The sequence below is a fragment of the Oncorhynchus nerka genome, linkage group LG10 (assembly GCF_034236695.1).
Source record: "Oncorhynchus nerka isolate Pitt River linkage group LG10, Oner_Uvic_2.0, whole genome shotgun sequence".
Lineage (NCBI taxonomy): Eukaryota > Metazoa > Chordata > Actinopteri > Salmoniformes > Salmonidae > Oncorhynchus > Oncorhynchus nerka.
The window spans coordinates 15,131,638-15,152,685 of record NC_088405.1 but is presented as its reverse complement, the minus strand read 5'-3'; the positions used below and the strand labels follow the sequence as shown (position 1 = coordinate 15,152,685).

Here is a 21,048-nt window from a genome sequence, read left to right as displayed (position 1 = left end):
TATATGTGTGTGAGAGAGAGAGAGAGAGAGAGAGAGAGAGAGAGAGAGAGAGAGAGAGAGAGAGAGAGTGAGAGAGAGAGAGAGAGGAGAGAGAGAGAGGGAGAGAGAGTGTGTGTGTGTCTCTCTCTCTTAATGTGTGTGTGTGCGTGGGAGTTACAGTAGACATTGCAGAGAGCAAAGAGGGTTCATTGTCTCCCACAGGCCAGACAATATACAACAGTCATTTGATTGTGGCAAGAGGAGACGTGATCATTATTTTATTTTGTGTTCCCAGCTCCAGACTGGAGGGACTTATGTTGAAGTGAACCATAGAGACTGTATTGGAGAACCGACCTGGGTTCAAATACTGTTTGAAATCTTTCAAATGTGTTTGCTTTAGCCTGTCGGCAGTGCAGGACGGGAGGGTTTTGCAGTTCTGCGACTCTTCTATTGGTTCCATCGTGCCAATCAAACTCAATCAAGCCCAGATAAAGTAGTTGAAATGATTTCCTTTGTTAGTTCTGTTAGTTCTGTTGGACTGTTAGTTCTGTTGGACTGTTAGTTCTGTTGGACTGCATATGGAAACAGGTGAGAAACACTTTCAATAAAATATATTCCCTAGAATGAAAAGATTTCAACTCACCACTCTTCCCTCGTCTCCTTTGGGGCCCTATACAGAAGAAAGAGACAGTGGAAGGCAATCACTCCAATTACAAAGTCATATATAGAAGACCTTTTACATAAGACCCTTTAGAAATGTATTCAATCATTTAAGACATTTTATTTTTACTCCCTTTTTCTCCCCAATTTCGATCTTTGTCTCATCGCTGCAACTCCCCAACGTGTTCAGGAGGCAAAGGTCGAGTCATGCGTCCTCCGAAACATGACCCGCCAAACCGCACTTCTTAACACCAGCCAGCTGCACCAATGTGTCGGAGGAAACACGGTACAGCTGGCGACCGAAGTCAGCCTGCAGGCACCCGGCCCACCACAAGGAGTCACTAGAGTGCGATGAGCCAAGTAAAGCCACCCCCTAACCAGGACGACGCTGGGCCAATTGTGCGCCGTCCTATGGGACTCCCTTTCACGGCTGGTTGTGACACAGCCTGGGATCGAACCCGGGTCTGTAGTGACGCCTCAAGCATTGTGATCCAGTGCCTTAGATCACTGCTTCACTTGGGAGGCCCTTCTAAAACCCTTTAAGAGATTTTTAACTGGGTTAACAGAGATATGGCATTTTTGTTGTTAAGACTTTTAGCATCAATTACTTTAAGTTTTGGAAAGTGTCAAGTTTAATACAGGAAATGACTGTACTGTTCATATACACTGGCAGCTGTACAGTTATAGTCATAAAGTCAGACTTATTGTCAATAAAAGTTCATTAACAGCGTGCAAAAAATGTAAACAATTAGAGACATAAAACAAACAACAAAATCTAATTGGAACTAAACTAAAATGGACATATTGTATAATTTACTGTAGCCTGTTGCTTTCATTGTTCTCCATTTTAACTCGTCATTTTAATTATTTCTTAATTCTTCTAGAATTAATTGAATGTTTCATTAGGATCCCTGTTAGCTGATGCCATGGCGACAGCTAATCATCCTAGGGTCCAACTCAGACCTAAAATTACATTATAAACTATTACAATTGACATTAAATACATTACATTTAACAAAAATACATTTAACAAGTGTACATTACAAACAGTTAAAATACCTGACAGGTAATATATTTAACATTCAGTACATGATCTCTGGGAGTGCAAAACCACTTCATGATATCCCCAACAGTACTGTACATGTTAGATGCAGACAGGGAGTTCTCTTTGTGGACCCCTGCAGGTCCTATGAGCGGAGTGTCTGTGCGTTATGATGGAAGAGGGAAAGTCTCCTAGGGTTGTAGGTAGATTACAGACAGACTGATAAGGGCAGAGCTCAGTGGCTTTGATAAGTAAATCAGGTCACCACACCTCGCCACAGAGGCACAATGCAGAGAGAACAGAGTCAGGCCACTGCTCAGACTGTGTTTTTTTCTCTCTCTCTCAGTGTCAGTCTCTCTCTCAGTGTCAGTCTCTCTCTCAGTGTCAGTCAGTCAGTCTCTCTCTCAGTGTCAGTCAGTCAGTCTCTCTCTCAGTGTCAGTCAGTCAGTCTCTCTCTCAGTGTCAGTCAGTCAGTCAGTCTCTCTCTCTCTCTCTCTCTCTCTCTCTCTCTCTCTCTCTCTCTCTCTCTCTCTGTCAGTTTCTCCCCACCAGTGAGCTCTCACTGAACATGACTGAGTCTTACTAGATGGCTGGAGACAGTGAAGGAGATGACAGCTACTCTTAGGATGATAAAGTATGGCCTGTGTGTTTCAGACCCTGACAGCACACAGGATCTGAATACATGTCTGGTTCCTGACAGTACAGTACAGTACAGCAAATTAGGATGATGAGACAGTAGCATGATGAGACAGAAGGATGATGAGACAGTCGGATGATGAGACAGTAGGATGATGAGACAATAGGATGATGGATGATGAGACAGTAAGTTGATGGATGATGAGACAGTAGGATGATGAGACAGAAGGATGATGGATGATGAGACAGTAGGATGATGAGACAGTAGGATGATGAGACAGAAGGATGATGAGACAGTCGGATGATGAGACAGTAGGATGATGAGACAATAGGATGATGGATGATGAGACAGTAAGTTGATGGATGATGAGACAGAAGGATGATGAGACAGTAGGATGATGGATGATGAGACAGTAGGATGATGAGACAGAAGGATGATGGATGATGAGACAGTAGGATGATGGATGATGAGACAATAGGATGATGAGACAGTAGGATGATGAGACAGTAGGATGATGGATGATGAGACAGTAAGTTGATGGATGATGAGACAGTAGGATGATGAGACAGAAGGATGATGGATGATGAGACAGTAGGATGATCAGACAGTAGGATGATGGATGATGAGACAAGAGGATGAATGATGAGACAGCAGGATGATGAGAGAGTAGGATGATGAGACAGCGGGATGATGAGACAGTAGGATGATGAGAGAGTAGGATGATGAGACAGAAGGATGATGAGACAGAAGGAGGATGGATGATGAGACAGAAGGATGATGAGACAGAAGGAGGATGGATGACGAGACAGTAGGGTGATGAGACAGTAGGATGATGAGACAGTAGGATGATAAGACAGAAGGAGGATGGATGATGAGACAGTAGGATGAGGAGAGAGAAGGAGGATGGATGATGAGACAGTAGGATGATGAGACAGTAGGATGATGATACAGCAGGATGATGTGACAGAAGGAAGATGGATGATGAGACAGTAGATGATGAGATACTTACTTGTGCACCTGGTGCTCCAGGGGGTCCTGAGATGGCTCCTCCACTCTGTGGAGAAACTAGTATTACCGTCATAACATTCAACACAATGATGACATGGTATCTGATTGTATGGTATCTGATGACATGGTATCTGATTACAGGGTATCTGATGACATGGTATCTGATTACAGGGTATCTGATGACATGGTATCTGATTACAGGGTATCTAATGACATGGTATCTGATTACAGGGTATCTAATGACATGGTATCTGATTACAGGGTATCTGATGACATGGTATCTGATGACATGGTATCTGATTACAGGATATCTGATGACATGGTATCTGATTACAGGATATCTGATGACATGGTATCTGATTACAGGGTATCTGATGACATGGTATCTGATGACAGGGTATCTGATGACATGGTATCTGATGACATGGTATCTGATTACAGGGTATCTGATGACATGGTATCTGATGACAGGGTATCTGATGACATGGTATCTGATTACAGGGTATCTGATGACATGGTATCTGATTACAGGATATCTGATGACATGGTATCTGATGACATGGTATCTGATGACAGGGTGTCTGATGATATGGTATCTACAGTAGCCTACGGTATATAGGGGAATGTGGTAACCTTTACTTTGAGGGTCACCCTACCGATGCTAAACAAACAATACTATAAGTAACATGTCAACTGTTGACTAGCACTGTGATGCTAGTTGCATCGTCGGCAACACCTGACACCTGATGAGGATGATTACAGTGAAGTTCTTACCTGCAGTTTGTACAGACTGCTCATCCCATTGCCCTCCACATAAGGGACACCCTGCAAACACACACATCTCAGTCAGAGCCAGGTATCTCCTCCGTTAACACCCTGCCTCATGCCTTCTAGCCGTGTGTGTGTGTGTGTGTGTGTGTGTGTGTGTGTGTGTGTGTGTGTGTGTGTGTGTGTGTGTGTGTGTGTGTGTCTGCCTGAGTGTTTTCTGTGCCTCTAGTCTAACAGTCAGTCCTGTAGGCCTGGACCAGGCAGACAGTATTACTTTGTTCATAAGCCCTTAAATGCAACATGGTTGAGATGAATATCTGGGGCTGCCTGGTGATCACTACACGGAGAGATCAATATCTGGGGCTGCCTGGTGATTACTACATGGAGTGATCAATATCTGGGGCTGCCTGGTGATCACTACATGGAGGGATCAATATCTGGGGCTGCCTGGTGATCACTACACGGAGAGATCAATATCTGGGGCTGCCTGGTGATCACTACATGGAGTGATCAATATCTGGGGCTGCCTGGTGATCACTACATGGAGGGATCAATATCTGGGGCTGCCTGGTGATCACTACACGGAGAGATCAATATCTGGGGCTGCCTGGTGATCACTACATGGAGAGATCAATATCTGGGGCTGCCTGGTGGTCACTACATGGAGAGATCAATATCTGGGGCTGCCTGGTGATCACTACATGGAGAGATCCATATCTGGGGCTGGCTGGTGGTCACTACATGGAGGGATCAATATCTGGGGCTGCCTGGTGATCACTACATGGAGAGATCAATATCCGGGGCTGCCTGGTGATCAATACATGGCAGATATCAATATTTGGGGCTGCCTGGTGATCACTACATGGGAGATATCAATATTTGGGGCTGCCTGGTGATCACTACATGGGAGATATCAATATCTGGGGCTGCCTGGTGATCACTACATGGAGAGATCAATATCTGGGGCTGCCTGGTGATCACTACATGGAGAGATCAATATCTGGGGCTGCCTGGTGATCACTACATGGAGAGATCAATATCTGAGGCTGCCTGGTGATCACTACATGGAGAGATCAATATTTGGGGCTGCCTGGTGATCACTATATGGATATATCAATATCTGGGGCTGCCTGGTGATCACTACATGGAGTGATCAATATCTGGGGCTGCCTGGTGATCACTACATGGAGAGATCAATATCTGGGGATGCCTGGTGATCACTACATGGAGATATCAATATCTGGGGCTTCCTGGTGATCACTACATGAGATATATCAATATTTGGGGCTGCCTGGTGATCACTACATGGAGAGATCAATATCTGGGGCTGCCTGGTGATCACTACATGGAGATATCAATATCTGGGGCTGCCTGGTAATCACTACATGGAGATATCAATATCTGGGGCTGCCTGGTGATCACTACATGGAGATATCAATATCTGGGGCTGCCTGGTGATCACTACATGAGAGATATCAATATTTGGGGCTGCCTGGTGATCACTACATGAGAGATATCAATATCTGGGGCTGCCTGGTGATCACTACATGAGAGATATCAATATTTGGGGCTGCCTGGTGATCACTACATGAGAGATATCAATATCTGGGGCTGCCTGGTGATCACTACATGGAGAGATCAATATTTGGGGCTGCCTGGTGATCACTATATGAGAGATCAATATTTGGGGCTGCCTGGTGATCACTACATGGAGAGATCAATATCTGGGGCTGCCTGGTGATCACTACATGGAGAGATCAATATTTGGGGCTGCCTGGTGATCACTACATGAGAGATATCAATATTTGGGGCTGCCTGGTGATCACTACATGGAGAGATCAATATCTGGGGCTGCCTGGTGATCACTACATGGGAGATATCAATATATGGGGCTGCCTGGTGATCACTACATGGAGAGATCAATATTTGGGGCTGCCTGGTGATCACTACATGAGAGATATCAATATTTGGGGCTGCCTGGTGATCACTACATGGAGAGATCAATATCTGGGGCTGCCTGGTAATCACTACATGGGAGATATCAATATATGGGGCTGCCTGGTGATCACTACATGGAGATATCAATATCTGGGGCTGCCTGGTGAGCCCTACAAAAGAGATATCACTATCTGGGGCTGCCTGGTGATCAGTACATGAGAGAGATCAATATCTGGGGCTGCCTGGTGATCACTACATGGAGAGATCAATATTTGGGGCTGCCTGGTGATCACTATATGGAGAGATCAATATTTGGGGCTGCCTGGTGATCACTATATGGAGAGATCAATATCTGGGGCTGCCTGGTGATCACTACATGGAGTGATCAATATCTGGGGCTGTCTGGTGATCACTACATGGAGAGATCAATATCTGGGGCTGCCTGGTGATCACTACATGGAGAGATCAATATCTGAGGCTGCCTGGTGATCACTACATGGAGAGATCAATATCTGGGGCTGCCTGGTGATCACTACATGGAGATATCAATATCTGGGGCTGCCTGGTGATCACTACATGGAGATATCAATATCTGGGGCTGCCTGGTGATCACTACATGAGAGATATCAATATCTGGGGCTGCCTGGTGATCACTACATGAGAGATATCAATATCTGGGGCTGCCTGGTGATCACTACACGAGAGATATCAATATCTGGGGCTGCCTGGTGATCACTACATGAGAGATATCAATATCTGGGGCTGCCTGGTGATCACTACATGAGAGATATCAATATCTGGGGCTGCCTGGTGATCACTACATGGATATATCAATATCTGGGGCTGCCTGGTGATCACTACATGAGAGATATCAATATCTGGGGCTGCCTGGTGATCACTACATGAGAGATATCAATATCTGGGGCTGCCTGGTGATCACTACATGGAGATATCAATATCTGGGGCTGCCTGGTGATCACTACATGAGAGATATCAATATCTGGGGCTGCCTGGTGATCACTACATGAGAGATATCAATATCTGGGGCTGCCTGGTGATCACTACATGGATATATCAATATCTGGGGCTGCCTGGTGATCACTACATGGAGATATCAATATCTGGGGCTGCCTGGTGATCACTACATGGAGATATCAATATCTGGGGCTGCCTGGTGATCACTACATGGAGATATCAATATCTGGGGCTGCCTGGTGATCACTACATGGAGATATCAATATCTGGGGCTGCCTGGTGATCACTACATGAGAGATATCAATATCTGGGGCTGCCTGGTAATCACTACATGAGAGATATCAATATCAGGGGCTGCCTGGTGATCACTACATGAGAGATATCAATATCTGGGGCTGCCTGGTAATCACTACATGGATATATCAATATCTGGGGCTGCCTGGTGATCACTACATTGGATATATCAATATCTGGGGCTGCCTGGTGATCACTACATGGATATATCAATATCTGGGGCTGCCTGGTGATCACTACATGAGAGATATCAATATCTGGGGCTGCCTGGTAATCACTACATGGATATATCAATATCTGGGGCTGCCTGGTGATCACTACATGAGAGATATCAATATCTGGGGCTGCCTGGTGATCACTACATGAGAGATATCAATATCTGGGGCTGCCTGGTGATCACTACATGGAGATATCAATATCTGGGGCTGCCTGGTGATCACTACATGAGAGATATCAATATCTGGGGCTGCCTGGTGATCACTACATGAGAGATATCAATATCTGGGGCTGCCTGGTGATCACTACATGGAGATATCAATATCTGGGGCTGCCTGGTGATCACTACATGGAGATATCAATATCTGGGGCTGCCTGGTGATCACTACATGAGAGATATCAATATCTGGGGCTGCCTGGTGATCACTACATGAGAGATATCAATATCTGGGGCTGCCTGGTGATCACTACATGGAGATATCAATATCTGGGGCTGCCTGGTGATCACTACATGGAGATATCAATATCTGGGGCTGCCTGGTGATCACTACATGGAGATAACAATATCTGGGGCTGCCTGGTGATCACTACATGGAGATATCAATATCTGGGGCTGCCTGGTGATCACTACATGGAGAGATCAATATCTGGGGCTGCCTGGTGATCACTACATGAGAGATATCAATATCTGGGGCTGCCTGGTGATTACTACATGGAGATATCAATATCTGGGGATCAATATCTGCCTGGTGATCACTACATGGAGATATCAATATCTGGGGCTGCCTGGTGATCACTACATGGAGATATCAATATCTGGGGCTGCCTGGTGATCACTACATGGAGAGATCAATATCTGGGGCTGCCTGGTGATCACTACATGAGAGATATCAATATCTGGGGCTGCCTGGTGATTACTACATGGAGATATCAATATCTGGGGCTGCCTGGTGATCACTACATGGAGAGATCAATATCTGAGGCTGCCTGGTGATCACTACATGGAGAGATCAATATCTGGGGCTGCCTGGTGATCACTAAACAAAAGAGGAGAGCAGTAACACTTGTTTAACACTCCGGCCTCTGTAGATTCAAACACTAATGTGGATACCAAATAGCACCCTATCCCCTATAGTGCCCCACTTAAGGGCTCATAGGGCTCAGGTAAAAAGTAGTGCACTAGACAATGAATAAGGTGCCATTTGGGCTGTAGTCTAACTAGTGTATCTGGGGGAAACAGTATAGCAGAACACATTGATTTAAAGAGATGGAGGCCAGCAGCAGCAACTACAACATCCTGATGGCTTGAGGAGTAGCCTGGATATACCAGAGATAGTCTGGATAGTCCTGCCTGACTAGTGTTTATGGGTCCAGGGCAGGGGGGGGGGGGGGGGTCTCCTCTCCACTACTCAGTGTATGTGCTGTCTGTCATCAGTGTGTAATCTGAGGCAAAGCTAAATGGCTGCAAAATCTGTGGCCCTAAGCTTTTGCTAGATTTGTGCAATTTAAAGAATTTACAGTACTGAAGTTCATTCATTAACCCTCTCCTCCAACACAGTAAGTGGGTTGTATTAAGTAGGCACAAAGTGGAAGAAACCCCTCCATAACAGAGTGAAACAGGAAGTACTCGCTTTGTACGTGTCCAATAAAAAACACTCCTTTTGGTTTTGCTCCAGTGTCCCCAGAAGTAACATGAACATGGTGACTCAATAACATTTCTACCTGCCCTCCAGGACACCTACAGCACCCGATGTCACAGGCCAAAAGGATCATCAAGGACATCAACCACCTGAGCCACGGCCTGTTCACCCCGCTATCATCCAGAAGGCGAGGTCAGTACAGGTGCATCAAAGCTGGGAAATACTACTGCACTGTTAAATACTACTGCACTGTTAGATACTACTGCACTGTTAGATACTACTGCACTGTTAGATAGTACTGCACTGTTAGATACTACTGCACTGTTAGAATCTACTGCACTGTTAGATATTACTGCACTGTTAGATACTACTGCACTGTTAGAATCTACTGCACTGTTAGATATTACTGCACTGTTAGATACTACTGCACTGTTAGATACTACTGCCCTGTTAGATACTACTGCACTGTTAGATAGTACTGCACTGTTAGATAGTACTGCACTGTTAGATATTACTGCACTGTTAGATACTACTGCACTGTTAGATATTACTGCACTGTTAGATAGTACTGCACTGTTAGATAGTACTGCACTGTTAGATACTACTGCACTGTTAGATATTACTGCACTGTTAGATACTACTGCACTGTTAGATACTACTGCACTGTTAGATACTACTGCACTGTTAGATATTACTGCACTGTTAGATATTACTGCACTGTTAGATAGTACTGCACTGTTAGATAGTACTGCACTGTTAGATACTACTGCACTGTTAGATATTACTGCACTGTTAGATACTACTGCACTGTTAGATACTACTGCACTGTTAGATATTACTGCACTGTTAGATACTACTGCACTGTTAGATACTACTGCACTGTTAGATACTACTGCACTGTTAGATAGTACTGCACTGTTAGATAGTACTGCACTGTTAGATAGTACTGCACTGTTAGATACTACTGCACTGTTAGATATTACTGCACTGTTAGATACTACTGCACTGTTAGATACTACTGCACTGTTAGATATTACTGCACTGTTAGATACTACTGCACTGTTAGATACTACTGCACTGTTAGATATTACTGCACTGTTAGATATTACTGCACTGTTAGATAGTACTGCACTGTTAGATAGTACTGCACTGTTAGATACTACTGCACTGTTAGATATTACTGCACTGTTAGATACTACTGCACTGTTAGATACTACTGCACTGTTAGATATTACTGCACTGTTAGATACTACTACACTGTTAGATACTACTGCAGTGTTAGATACTACTGCACTGTTAGACACTACTGCACTGTTAGATTCTACTGCACTGTTAGATTCTACTGCACTGTTAGATACTACTACACTGTTAGATACTACTGCACTGTTAGATACTACTGTACTGTTAGATACTACTGCACTGTTAGATACTACTGCACTGTTAGATACTACTGCACTGTTAGATACTACTACACTGTTAGATACTACTGCACTGTTAGATACTACTGTACTGTTAGATACTACTGCACTGTTAGATACTACTGCACTGTTAGATACTACTGCACTGTTAGATACTACTACACTGTTAGATACTACTGCACTGTTAGATACTACTGCACTGTTAGATACTACTGCACTGTTGAGCTAGGAACACAAGCATTTCGCTACACCCACAATAACATCTGCTAAATATGTGTATGCGACCAATAAAATTGTACTTGATTTGATTTCCAGGAAGGAAGAAAGAACAGGAAAAACATTTTCTCAAGTAGACGGAAGAAAACATGTTGTCCTTCAAAGTAGTAAGTCAATCTCACTGTCCTTTTAAATGATGTGTTGTGTGACCAGCCATTCAAAAGGACACTAGTAATTGGCTAAGGTACCTTGAACTGGTGTCATCATTCATAGGCATGAAAACTGTTGACACATCTCACCAATGACTCAACAACACACGCACGCATACACACAGTCTGTATACACACACACAGAGAGAGATCTCAGTGATGCTCTGAATAACTTACTGGGGGGCCTGGTAGTCCTGGCCTTCCAGGGGAGCCTTCACTTCCCTGTAGGACACACACACACACACACACACACACACACACAGACACAGACACAGACACACACACACACACACACACACACACACACACACACACACACACACACACACACACACACACACACACACACACACACACACACACACACACACACACACACAGAACAAACCATGAGAGGGATAATGCTTTCCAGTCTGTCACTGGGGAACACGTTTCTCCAGTTAAGATCCCAATAATCTAAGAATTCACCTCTTTACCCATATTTACCCACACATTAGACACAGTGACAATCCTAATCTTTGGGACATGGCATGGCTGATAATACAAGTCTATTGCAGAGGTAGAGTATTTGAGAAGAGGGACATACTAGCTCTGTTGAATTTGAGATAGATTGGGGGTAAGGCTCTGCGATAAACTCGTGTCCTGTACAAGGGGTGTACTGATACATCAACCTGCCTCACGCTACAGAAACAGGAGATTCTATGAGCTGGCTGCACAAGGCAAGGCTACTGGCTACTGAATTGGCATACAGCACGCCACCCAAATCCACTGACAACACTAGGCCCATGTTATTCTTTCAACAACAAAACTGAAGAGAAATCCATAAGGAATTATGTGCTTTTTAAGAAAATAACATGATTCCTGAGTATTACAATAACCCATTATTGATGCTCTTTGAGATAGCACTAAATAAGACGCAAGGCATTGTTTTCATCTTAGACTATCAGAACAGCTCTTGGCATGTCAGGCCACATGCTTGAATAAAACATGACCCTGTATGTACTAACTGCCTATATTTAGAACATAAAGTAGACATGTACAGTACAGTGCCTAGTGAAAGTCTGTACAGCAATGGCACAGTCTTCACAAACCCCCCCCCTCTTAAAATTAAATTAAAAAACGGATTGAATTAGATATATTTTCTACAGGTCTACACAACCTACTCCACATCTTCAAAGTGAAAGAAATGTATATCAAATGTTCTAATTAATAAAGAAAACAAAAAAAACAAAGATCTTGATTGTGTGTCTTCACACCCCAAAGTTAATACTTGGTGGAAGCACCGTTTGACAGCCATTACAGCTGTGAATCATTTTGAATAAGATTCTGCACAACTCTTAGGGCAATATAATTCCATTGCTTGATCCTGACAAACTCCCCAGTCCCTGGCGATGACAAGCATATCCATAACATGATGCTGCCAACCACAATAGTTGAAAATACAGAGGGTTGACTTTGTGTTATGTTGTATTGGATTTGACCCAAACCTGTAGTTTTTTATTTTAATGGTATGGTATTATTGCAAACAGAATCAAGGATTTGGAGAGTTTTTTTTTAACACAGGCTTCCTTCACTTTACCATACGGGCCAGTAATGTGGAGTGAATGCAATGGTTTTGATCCCTTTGTATTTCCCAGTATTGTAGTGGCCTCGGGAGGCTGTCAGGATCTAAAGAAATATGAAAGGAACAAAGCCCAGGTAAAAAGTTAGAGGAAACCCTGTCCTCTGAATACCTAACCCTGGGATAGAGTTACATTTTTATGTGGGACAATTGCACACACACAAAATTATGCCAAGGACACAACAGAGTGGCTTTCCAAGAGGTATTTAGTGTTCCTGAGTGGTTTAGTCTCTGTCCTGACTTAAATCTGATTGAAAAATTAAAGACAATGTTTGAATACTGCTGTCCATCAATGATTCCCTACCAAATGTACTGAGCTTGAGCAATTTTAACAAAAACAATGGATATACACTCAGTGGCCAGTTTATTAGGAACAACAACCCGTTCACGAAAATGGTTCACTCTTACAGAGAGTGAGTCATGTGGCCGTGGCTTGCTATGTAAAGCAGGCAGACAAGCCTTGAGGCATTCATTTACTGTTCAACTGAATGTTACAATGGGCAATCCCAGTGACCTAAGAGACTTTGAGCTTGGTATGATCGTCGACGGCAGGCGAGCCGGTTCCAGTATCTCAGAAACACCCGGCATCTTGGCCTTTTCACGCAGGACAGTGTCTAGGGTTGACTGAGAATGGTGAGACAAACAACAAACACCCAGTCAGCGGCAGTCCCGTGGGAGAAAACAGCTTGTTGATGAGAGAGGCTGAAGGAGAATGGCAATAATCGTGCAAGATAACAGGAGGGCCACAAACAGGTCAATATCGGTGCAGTACAACAGTGGATGGCAGAACGGCATCTCGGAATACACAACTTGTCTGTCTTTTTCACAGATGCGCTATTGCAGCAGTTGCTGTTGCATCATGCTGATGTCAGAGTCAGGATTTGACATAAGCAGCACGAGTCCATGGCCCCATTCTGCCTGGTATCAACGGTACAAGCTGGTGACGGTGGTGTAATTGTGTGGGGAATGTTTTCCTGGCACATGTCAGGTCCCTTGATACCAATTGAGCAATGTTTCCATACCCCAATGAATTCATTCTGTTCTGGAGGCAAAGGGGGGTCTGACCCGGTACCTAATAAACTGGCCACTGAGTGCATGTTGTCGTAAGAGTTGTGCAAGCTTGGTAGAATCTTATTCAGAATGATTCCCAGCTGTAATGGCTGCTGAAGGTACTTCCACCAATTAAAAGTGAAAACATACGTAATCAATTCATCAGCATCTTGTGTTTCTAAGTCATTTGGAAAATGATCATTTTTCTTTCACTTTGGAGGAGGTTGTGAAACTACATTTGGGACAAATCTAATTGAATCCCTTTGTAGATTTAATGTGAAGGTAGCAAAGTGAAGACCGTGTAAGTGTGTGTAGACCTTCACTAGAGACTGTATATTCATACAGTGTTAAGACCGTGTAAGTGTGCGTAGACCTTCACTAGAGACTGTATATTCATACAGTGTGAAGACCGTGTAAGTGTGTGTAGACCTTCACTAGAGACTGTATATTCATACAGTGTGAAGACCGTGTAAGTGTGCGTAGACCTTCACTAGAGACTGTATATTCATACAGTGTGAAGACCGTGTAAGTGTGCGTAGACCTTCACTAGAGACTGTATATTCATATAGTGTGAAGACCGTGTAAGTGTGCGTAGACCTTCACTAGAGACTGTATATTCATACAGTGTGAAGACCGTGTAAGTGTGCGTAGACCTTCACTAGAGACTGTATATTCATACAGTGTGAAGACCGTGTAAGTGTGCGTGAGAGACCTTCACTAGAGACTGTATATTCATACAGTGTGAAGACCGTGTAAGTGTGCGCAGACCTTCACTAGAGACTGTATATTCATACAGTGTGAAGACCGTGTAAGTGTGCGTAGACCTTCACTAGAGACTGTATATTCATACAGTGTGAAGACCGTGTAAGTGTGCGCAGACCTTCACTAGAGACTGTATATTCATACAGTGTGAAGACCGTGTAAGTGTGCGTAGACCTTCACTAGAGACTGTATATTCATACAGTGTGAAGACCGTGTAAGTGTGCGTAGACCTTCACTAGAGACTGTATATTCATACAGTGTGAAGACCGTGTAAGTGTGCGTAGACCTTCACTAGAGACTGTATATTCATACAGTGTGAAGACCGTGTAAGTGTGCGTAGACCTTCACTAGAGACTGTATATTCATACAGTGTGAAGACCGTGTAAGTGTGCGTAGACCTTCACTAGAGACTGTATATTCATACAGTGTGAAGACCGTGTAAGTGTGCGTAGACCTTCACTAGAGACTGTATATTCATACAGTGTGAAGACCGTGTAAGTGTGCGTAGACCTTCACTAGAGACTGTATATTCATACAGTGTGAAGACCGTGAAAGTGTGCGCAGACCTTCACTAGAGACTGTATATTCATACAGTGTGAAGACCGTGTAAGTGTGCGTAGACCTTCACTAGAGACTGTATATTCATACAGTGTGAAGACCGTGTAAGTGTGCGTAGACCTTCACTAGAGACTGTATATTCATACAGTGTGAAGACCGTGTAAGTGTGCGCAGACCTTCACTAGAGACTGTATATTCATACAGTGTGAAGACCGTGTAAGTGTGCGTAGACCTTCACTAGAGACTGTATATTCATACAGTGTGAAGACCGTGTAAGTGTGCGCAGACCTTCACTAGAGACTGTATATTCATACAGTGTGAAGACCGTGTAAGTGTGCGTAGACCTTCACTAGAGACTGTATATTCATACAGTGTGAAGACCGTGTAAGTGTGCGTAGACCTTCACTAGAGACTGTATATTCATACAGTGTGAAGACCGTGTAAGTGTGCGTAGACCTTCACTAGAGACTGTATATTCATACAGTGTGAAGACCGTGTAAGTGTGCGTAGACCTTCACTAGAGACTGTATATTCATACAGTGTGAAGACCGTGTAAGTGTGCGTAGGACTTCACTAGAGACTGTATATTCATACAGTGTGAAGACCGTGTAAGTGTGCGTAGACCTTCACTAGAGACTGTATATTCATACAGTGTGAAGACCGTGTAAGTGTGCGTAGACCTTCACTAGAGACTGTATATTCATACAGTGTGAAGACCGTGTAAGTGTGCGTAGACCTTCACTAGAGACTGTATATTCATACAGTGTGAAGGCCGTGTAAGTGTGCGTAGACCTTCACTAGAGACTGTATATTCATACAGTGTGAAGGCCGTGTAAGTGTGCGTAGACCTTCACTAGAGACTGTATATTCATACAGTGTGAAGACCGTGTAAGTGTGCGCAGACCTTCACTAGAGACTGTATATTCATACAGTGTGAAGACCGTGTAAGTGTGCGAAGACCTTCACTAGAGACTGTATATTCATACAGTGTGAAGACCGTGTAAGTGTGCGCAGACCTTCACTAGAGACTGTATATTCATACAGTGTGAAGACCGTGTAAGTGTGCGTAGACCTTCACTAGAGACTGTATATTCATACAGTGTGAAGACCGTGTAAGTGTGCGTAGACCTTCACTAGAGACTGTATATTCATACAGTGTGAAGACCGTGTAAGTGTGCGCAGACCTTCACTAGAGACTGTATATTCATACAGTGTGAAGACCGTGTAAGTGTGCGAAGACCTTCACTAGAGACTGTATATTCATACAGTGTGAAGACCGTGTAAGTGTGCGTAGACCTTCACTAGAGACTGTATATTCATACAGTGTGAAGACCGTGTAAGTGTGCGTAGACCTTCACTAGAGACTGTATATTCATACAGTGTGAAGACCGTGTAAGTGTGCGAAGACCTTCACTAGAGACTGTATATTCATACAGTGTGAAGACCGTGTAAGTGTGCGCAGACCTTCACTAGAGACTGTATATTCATACAGTGTGAAGACCGTGTAAGTGTGCGCAGAACTTCACTAGAGACTGTATATTCATACAGTGTGAAGACCGTGTAAGTGTGCGTAGACCTTCACTAGAGACTGTATATTCATACAGTGTGAAGACCGTGTAAGTGTGCGTAGACCTTCACTAGAGACTGTATATTCATACAGTGTGAAGACCGTGTAAGTGTGCGTAGACCTTCACTAGAGACTGTATATTCATACAGTGTGAAGACCGTGTAAGTGTGCGCAGACCTTCACTAGAGACTGTATATTCATACAGTGTGAAGACCGTGTAAGTGTGCGCAGACCTTCACTAGAGACTGTATATTCATACAGTGTGAAGACCGTGTAAGTGTGCGCAGACCTTCACTAGAGACTGTATATTCATACAGTGTGAAGACCGTGTAAGTGTGCGCAGACCTTCACTAGAGACTGTATATTCATACAGTGTGAAGACCGTGTAAGTGTGCGTAGACCTTCACTAGAGACTGTATATTCATACAGTGTGAAGACCGTGTAAGTGTGCGTAGACTTCACTAGAGACTGTATATTCATACAGTGTGAAGACCGTGTAAGTGTGCGTAGACCTTCACTAGAGACTGTATATTCATACAGTGTGAAGACCGTGTAAGTGTGCGTAGACCTTCACTAGAGACTGTATATTCATACAGTGTGAAGACCGTGTAAGTGTGCGCAGACCTTCACTAGAGACTGTATATTCATACAGTGTGAAGACCGTGTAAGTGTGCGCAGACCTTCACTATAGACTGTATATTCATACAGTGTGAAGACCGTGTAAGTGTGCGTAGACCTTCACTAGAGACTGTATATTCATACAGTGTGAAGACCGTGTAAGTGTGCGCAGAACTTCACTAGAGACTGTATATTCATACAGTGTGAAGACCGTGTAAGTGTGCGTAGACCTTCACTAGAGACTGTATATTCATACAGTGTGAAGACCGTGTAAGTGTGCGTAGACCTTCACTAGAGACTGTATATTCATACAGTGTGAAGACCGTGTAAGTGTGCGCACTTCACTAGAGACTGTATATTCATACAGTGTGAAGACCGTGTAAGTGTGCGCAGACCTTCACTAGAGACTGTATATTCATACAGTGTGAAGACCGTGTAAGTGTGCGTAGACCTTCACTAGAGACTGTATATTCATACAGTGTGAAGACCGTGTAAGTGTGCGCAGACCTTCACTAGAGACTGTATATTCATACAGTGTGAAGACCGTGTAAGTGTGCGTAGACCTTCACTAGAGACTGTATATTCATACAGTGTGAAGACTGTGTAAGTGTGCGTAGACCTTCACTAGAGACTGTATATTCATACAGTGTGAAGACCGTGTAAGTGTGCGTAGACCTTCACTAGAGACTGTATATTCATACAGTGTGAAGACCGTGTAAGTGTGCGCAGACCTTCACTAGAGACTGTATATTCATACAGTGTGAAGACCGTGTAAGTGTGCGCAGACCTTCACTAGAGACTGTATATTCATACAGTGTGAAGACCGTGTAAGTGTGCGCAGACCTTCACTAGAGACTGTATATTCATACAGTGTGAAGACCGTGTAAGTGTGCGTAGACCTTCACTAGAGACTGTATATTCATACAGTGTGAAGACCGTGTAAGTGTGCGTAGACCTTCACTAGAGACTGTATATTCATACAGTGTGAAGACCGTGTAAGTGTGCGTAGACCTTCACTAGAGACTGTATATTCATACAGTGTGAAGACCGTGTAAGTGTGCGTAGACCTTCACTAGAGACTGTATATTCATACAGTGTGAAGACCGTGAAAGTGTGCGCAGACCTTCACTAGAGACTGTATATTCATACAGTGTGAAGACCGTGTAAGTGTGCGTAGACCTTCACTAGAGACTGTATATTCATACAGTGTGAAGACCGTGTAAGTGTGCGTAGACCTTCACTAGAGACTGTATATTCATACAGTGTGAAGACCGTGTAAGTGTGCGTAGACCTTCACTAGAGACTGTATATTCATACAGTGTGAAGACCGTGTAAGTGTGCGCAGACCTTCACTAGAGACTGTATATTCATACAGTGTGAAGACCGTGTAAGTGTGCGAAGACCTTCACTAGAGACTGTATATTCATACAGTGTGAAGACCGTGTAAGTGTGCGCAGACCTTCACTAGAGACTGTATATTCATACAGTGTGAAGACCGTGTAAGTGTGCGTAGACCTTCACTAGAGACTGTATATTCATACAGTGTGAAGACCGTGTAAGTGTGCGTAGACCTTCACTAGAGACTGTATATTCATACAGTGTGAAGACCGTGTAAGTGTGCGCAGACCTTCACTAGAGACTGTATATTCATACAGTGTGAAGACCGTGTAAGTGTGCGCAGACCTTCACTAGAGACTGTATATTCATACAGTGTGAAGACCGTGTAAGTGTGCGTAGACCTTCACTAGAGACTGTATATTCATACAGTGTGAAGACCGTGTAAGTGTGCGTAGACCTTCACTAGAGACTGTATATTCATACAGTGTGAAGACCGTGTAAGTGTGCGAAGACCTTCACTAGAGACTGTATATTCATACAGTGTGAAGACCGTGTAAGTGTGCGCAGACCTTCACTAGAGACTGTATATTCATACAGTGTGAAGACCGTGTAAGTGTGCGTAGACCTTCACTAGAGACTGTATATTCATACAGTGTGAAGACCGTGTAAGTGTGCGTAGACCTTCACTAGAGACTGTATATTCATACAGTGTGAAGACCGTGTAAGTGTGCGTAGACCTTCACTAGAGACTGTATATTCATACAGTGTGAAGACCGTGTAAGTGTGCGCAGACCTTCACTAGAGACTGTATATTCATACAGTGTGAAGACCGTGTAAGTGTGCGCAGACCTTCACTAGAGACTGTATATTCATACAGTGTGAAGACCGTGTAAGTGTGCGTAGACCTTCACTAGAGACTGTATATTCATACAGTGTGAAGACCGTGTAAGTGTGCGCAGACCTTCACTAGAGACTGTATATTCATACAGTGTGAAGACCGTGTAAGTGTGCGCAGACCTTCACTAGAGACTGTATATTCATACAGTGTGAAGACCGTGTAAGTGTGCGTAGACCTTCACTAGAGACTGTATATTCATACAGTGTGAAGACCGTGTAAGTGTGCGCAGACCTTCACTAGAGACTGTATATTCATACAGTGTGAAGACCGTGTAAGTGTGCGTAGACCTTCACTAGAGACTGTATATTCATACAGTGTGAAGACCGTGTAAGTGTGCGTAGACCTTCACTAGAGACTGTATATTCATACAGTGTGAAGACCGTGTAAGTGTGCGTAGACCTTCACTAGAGACTGTATATTCATACAGTGTGAAGACCGTGTAAGTGTGCGCAGACCTTCACTAGAGACTGTATATTCATACAGTGTGAAGACCGTGTAAGTGTGCGCAGACCTTCACTAGAGACTGTATATTCATACAGTGTGAAGACCGTGTAAGTGTGCGCAGACCTTCACTAGAGACTGTATATTCATACAGTGTGAAGACCGTGTAAGTGTGCGCAGACCTTCACTAGAGACTGTATATTCATACAGTGTGAAGACCGTGTAAGTGTGCGTAGACCTTCACTAGAGACTGTATATTCATACAGTGTGAAGACCGTGTAAGTGTGCGTAGACCTTCACTAGAGACTGTATATTCATACAGTGTGAAGACCGTGTAAGTGTGCGTAGACCTTCACTAGAGACTGTATATTCATACAGTGTGAAGACCGTGTAAGTGTGCGTAGACCTTCACTAGAGACTGTATATTCATACAGTGTGAAGACCGTGTAAGTGTGCGCAGACCTTCACTAGAGACTGTATATTCATACAGTGTGAAGACCGTGTAAGTGTGCGCAGACCTTCACTATAGACTGTATATTCATACAGTGTGAAGACCGTGTAAGTGTGCGTAGACCTTCACTAGAGACTGTATATTCATACAGTGTGAAGACCGTGTAAGTGTGCGCAGAACTTCACTAGAGACTGTATATTCATACAGTGTGAAGACCGTGTAAGTGTGCGTAGACCTTCACTAGAGACTGTATATTCATACAGTGTGAAGACCGTGTAAGTGTGCGTAGACCTTCACTAGAGACTGTATATTCATACAGTGTGAAGACCGTGTAAGTGTGCGCAGACCTTCACTAGAGACTGTATATTCATACAGTGTGAAGACCGTGTAAGTGTGCGCAGACCTTCACTAGAGACTGTATATTCATACAGTGTGAAGACCGTGTAAGTGTGCGTAGACCTTCACTAGAGACTGTATATTCATACAGTGTGAAGGCCGTGTAAGTGTGCGCAGACCTTCACTAGAGACTGTATATTCATACAGTGTGAAGACCGTGTAAGTGTGCGTAGACCTTCACTAGAGACTGTATATTCATACAGTGTGAAGACCGTGTAAGTGTGCGTAGACCTTCACTAGAGACTGTATATTCATACAGTGTGAAGACCGTGTAAGTGTGCGTAGACCTTCACTAGAGACTGTATATTCATACAGTGTGAAGACCGTGTAAGTGTGCGTAGACCTTCA

At 43.7% G+C, this 21,048-nt stretch overlaps 1 protein-coding gene across 1 annotated transcript in view; it reads right to left on the bottom strand.

Annotated features, from left to right (window-relative positions):
* LOC115115718 (collagen alpha-1(XIX) chain-like) overlaps positions 1 to 21,048 on the bottom strand; it is an 87,497-nt gene that overhangs the window by 53,752 nt on the left and 12,697 nt on the right. The window contains exons 8-11 of the mRNA XM_065023042.1: positions 11,178 to 11,222; positions 4,101 to 4,151; positions 3,328 to 3,372; positions 623 to 649 (exon numbers count right to left, since the gene is read on the bottom strand). Coding sequence (XP_064879114.1) covers positions 623 to 649; positions 3,328 to 3,372; positions 4,101 to 4,151; positions 11,178 to 11,222 — 168 coding nt within the window. The remainder of the gene's footprint in view (positions 1 to 622; positions 650 to 3,327; positions 3,373 to 4,100; positions 4,152 to 11,177; positions 11,223 to 21,048) is intronic.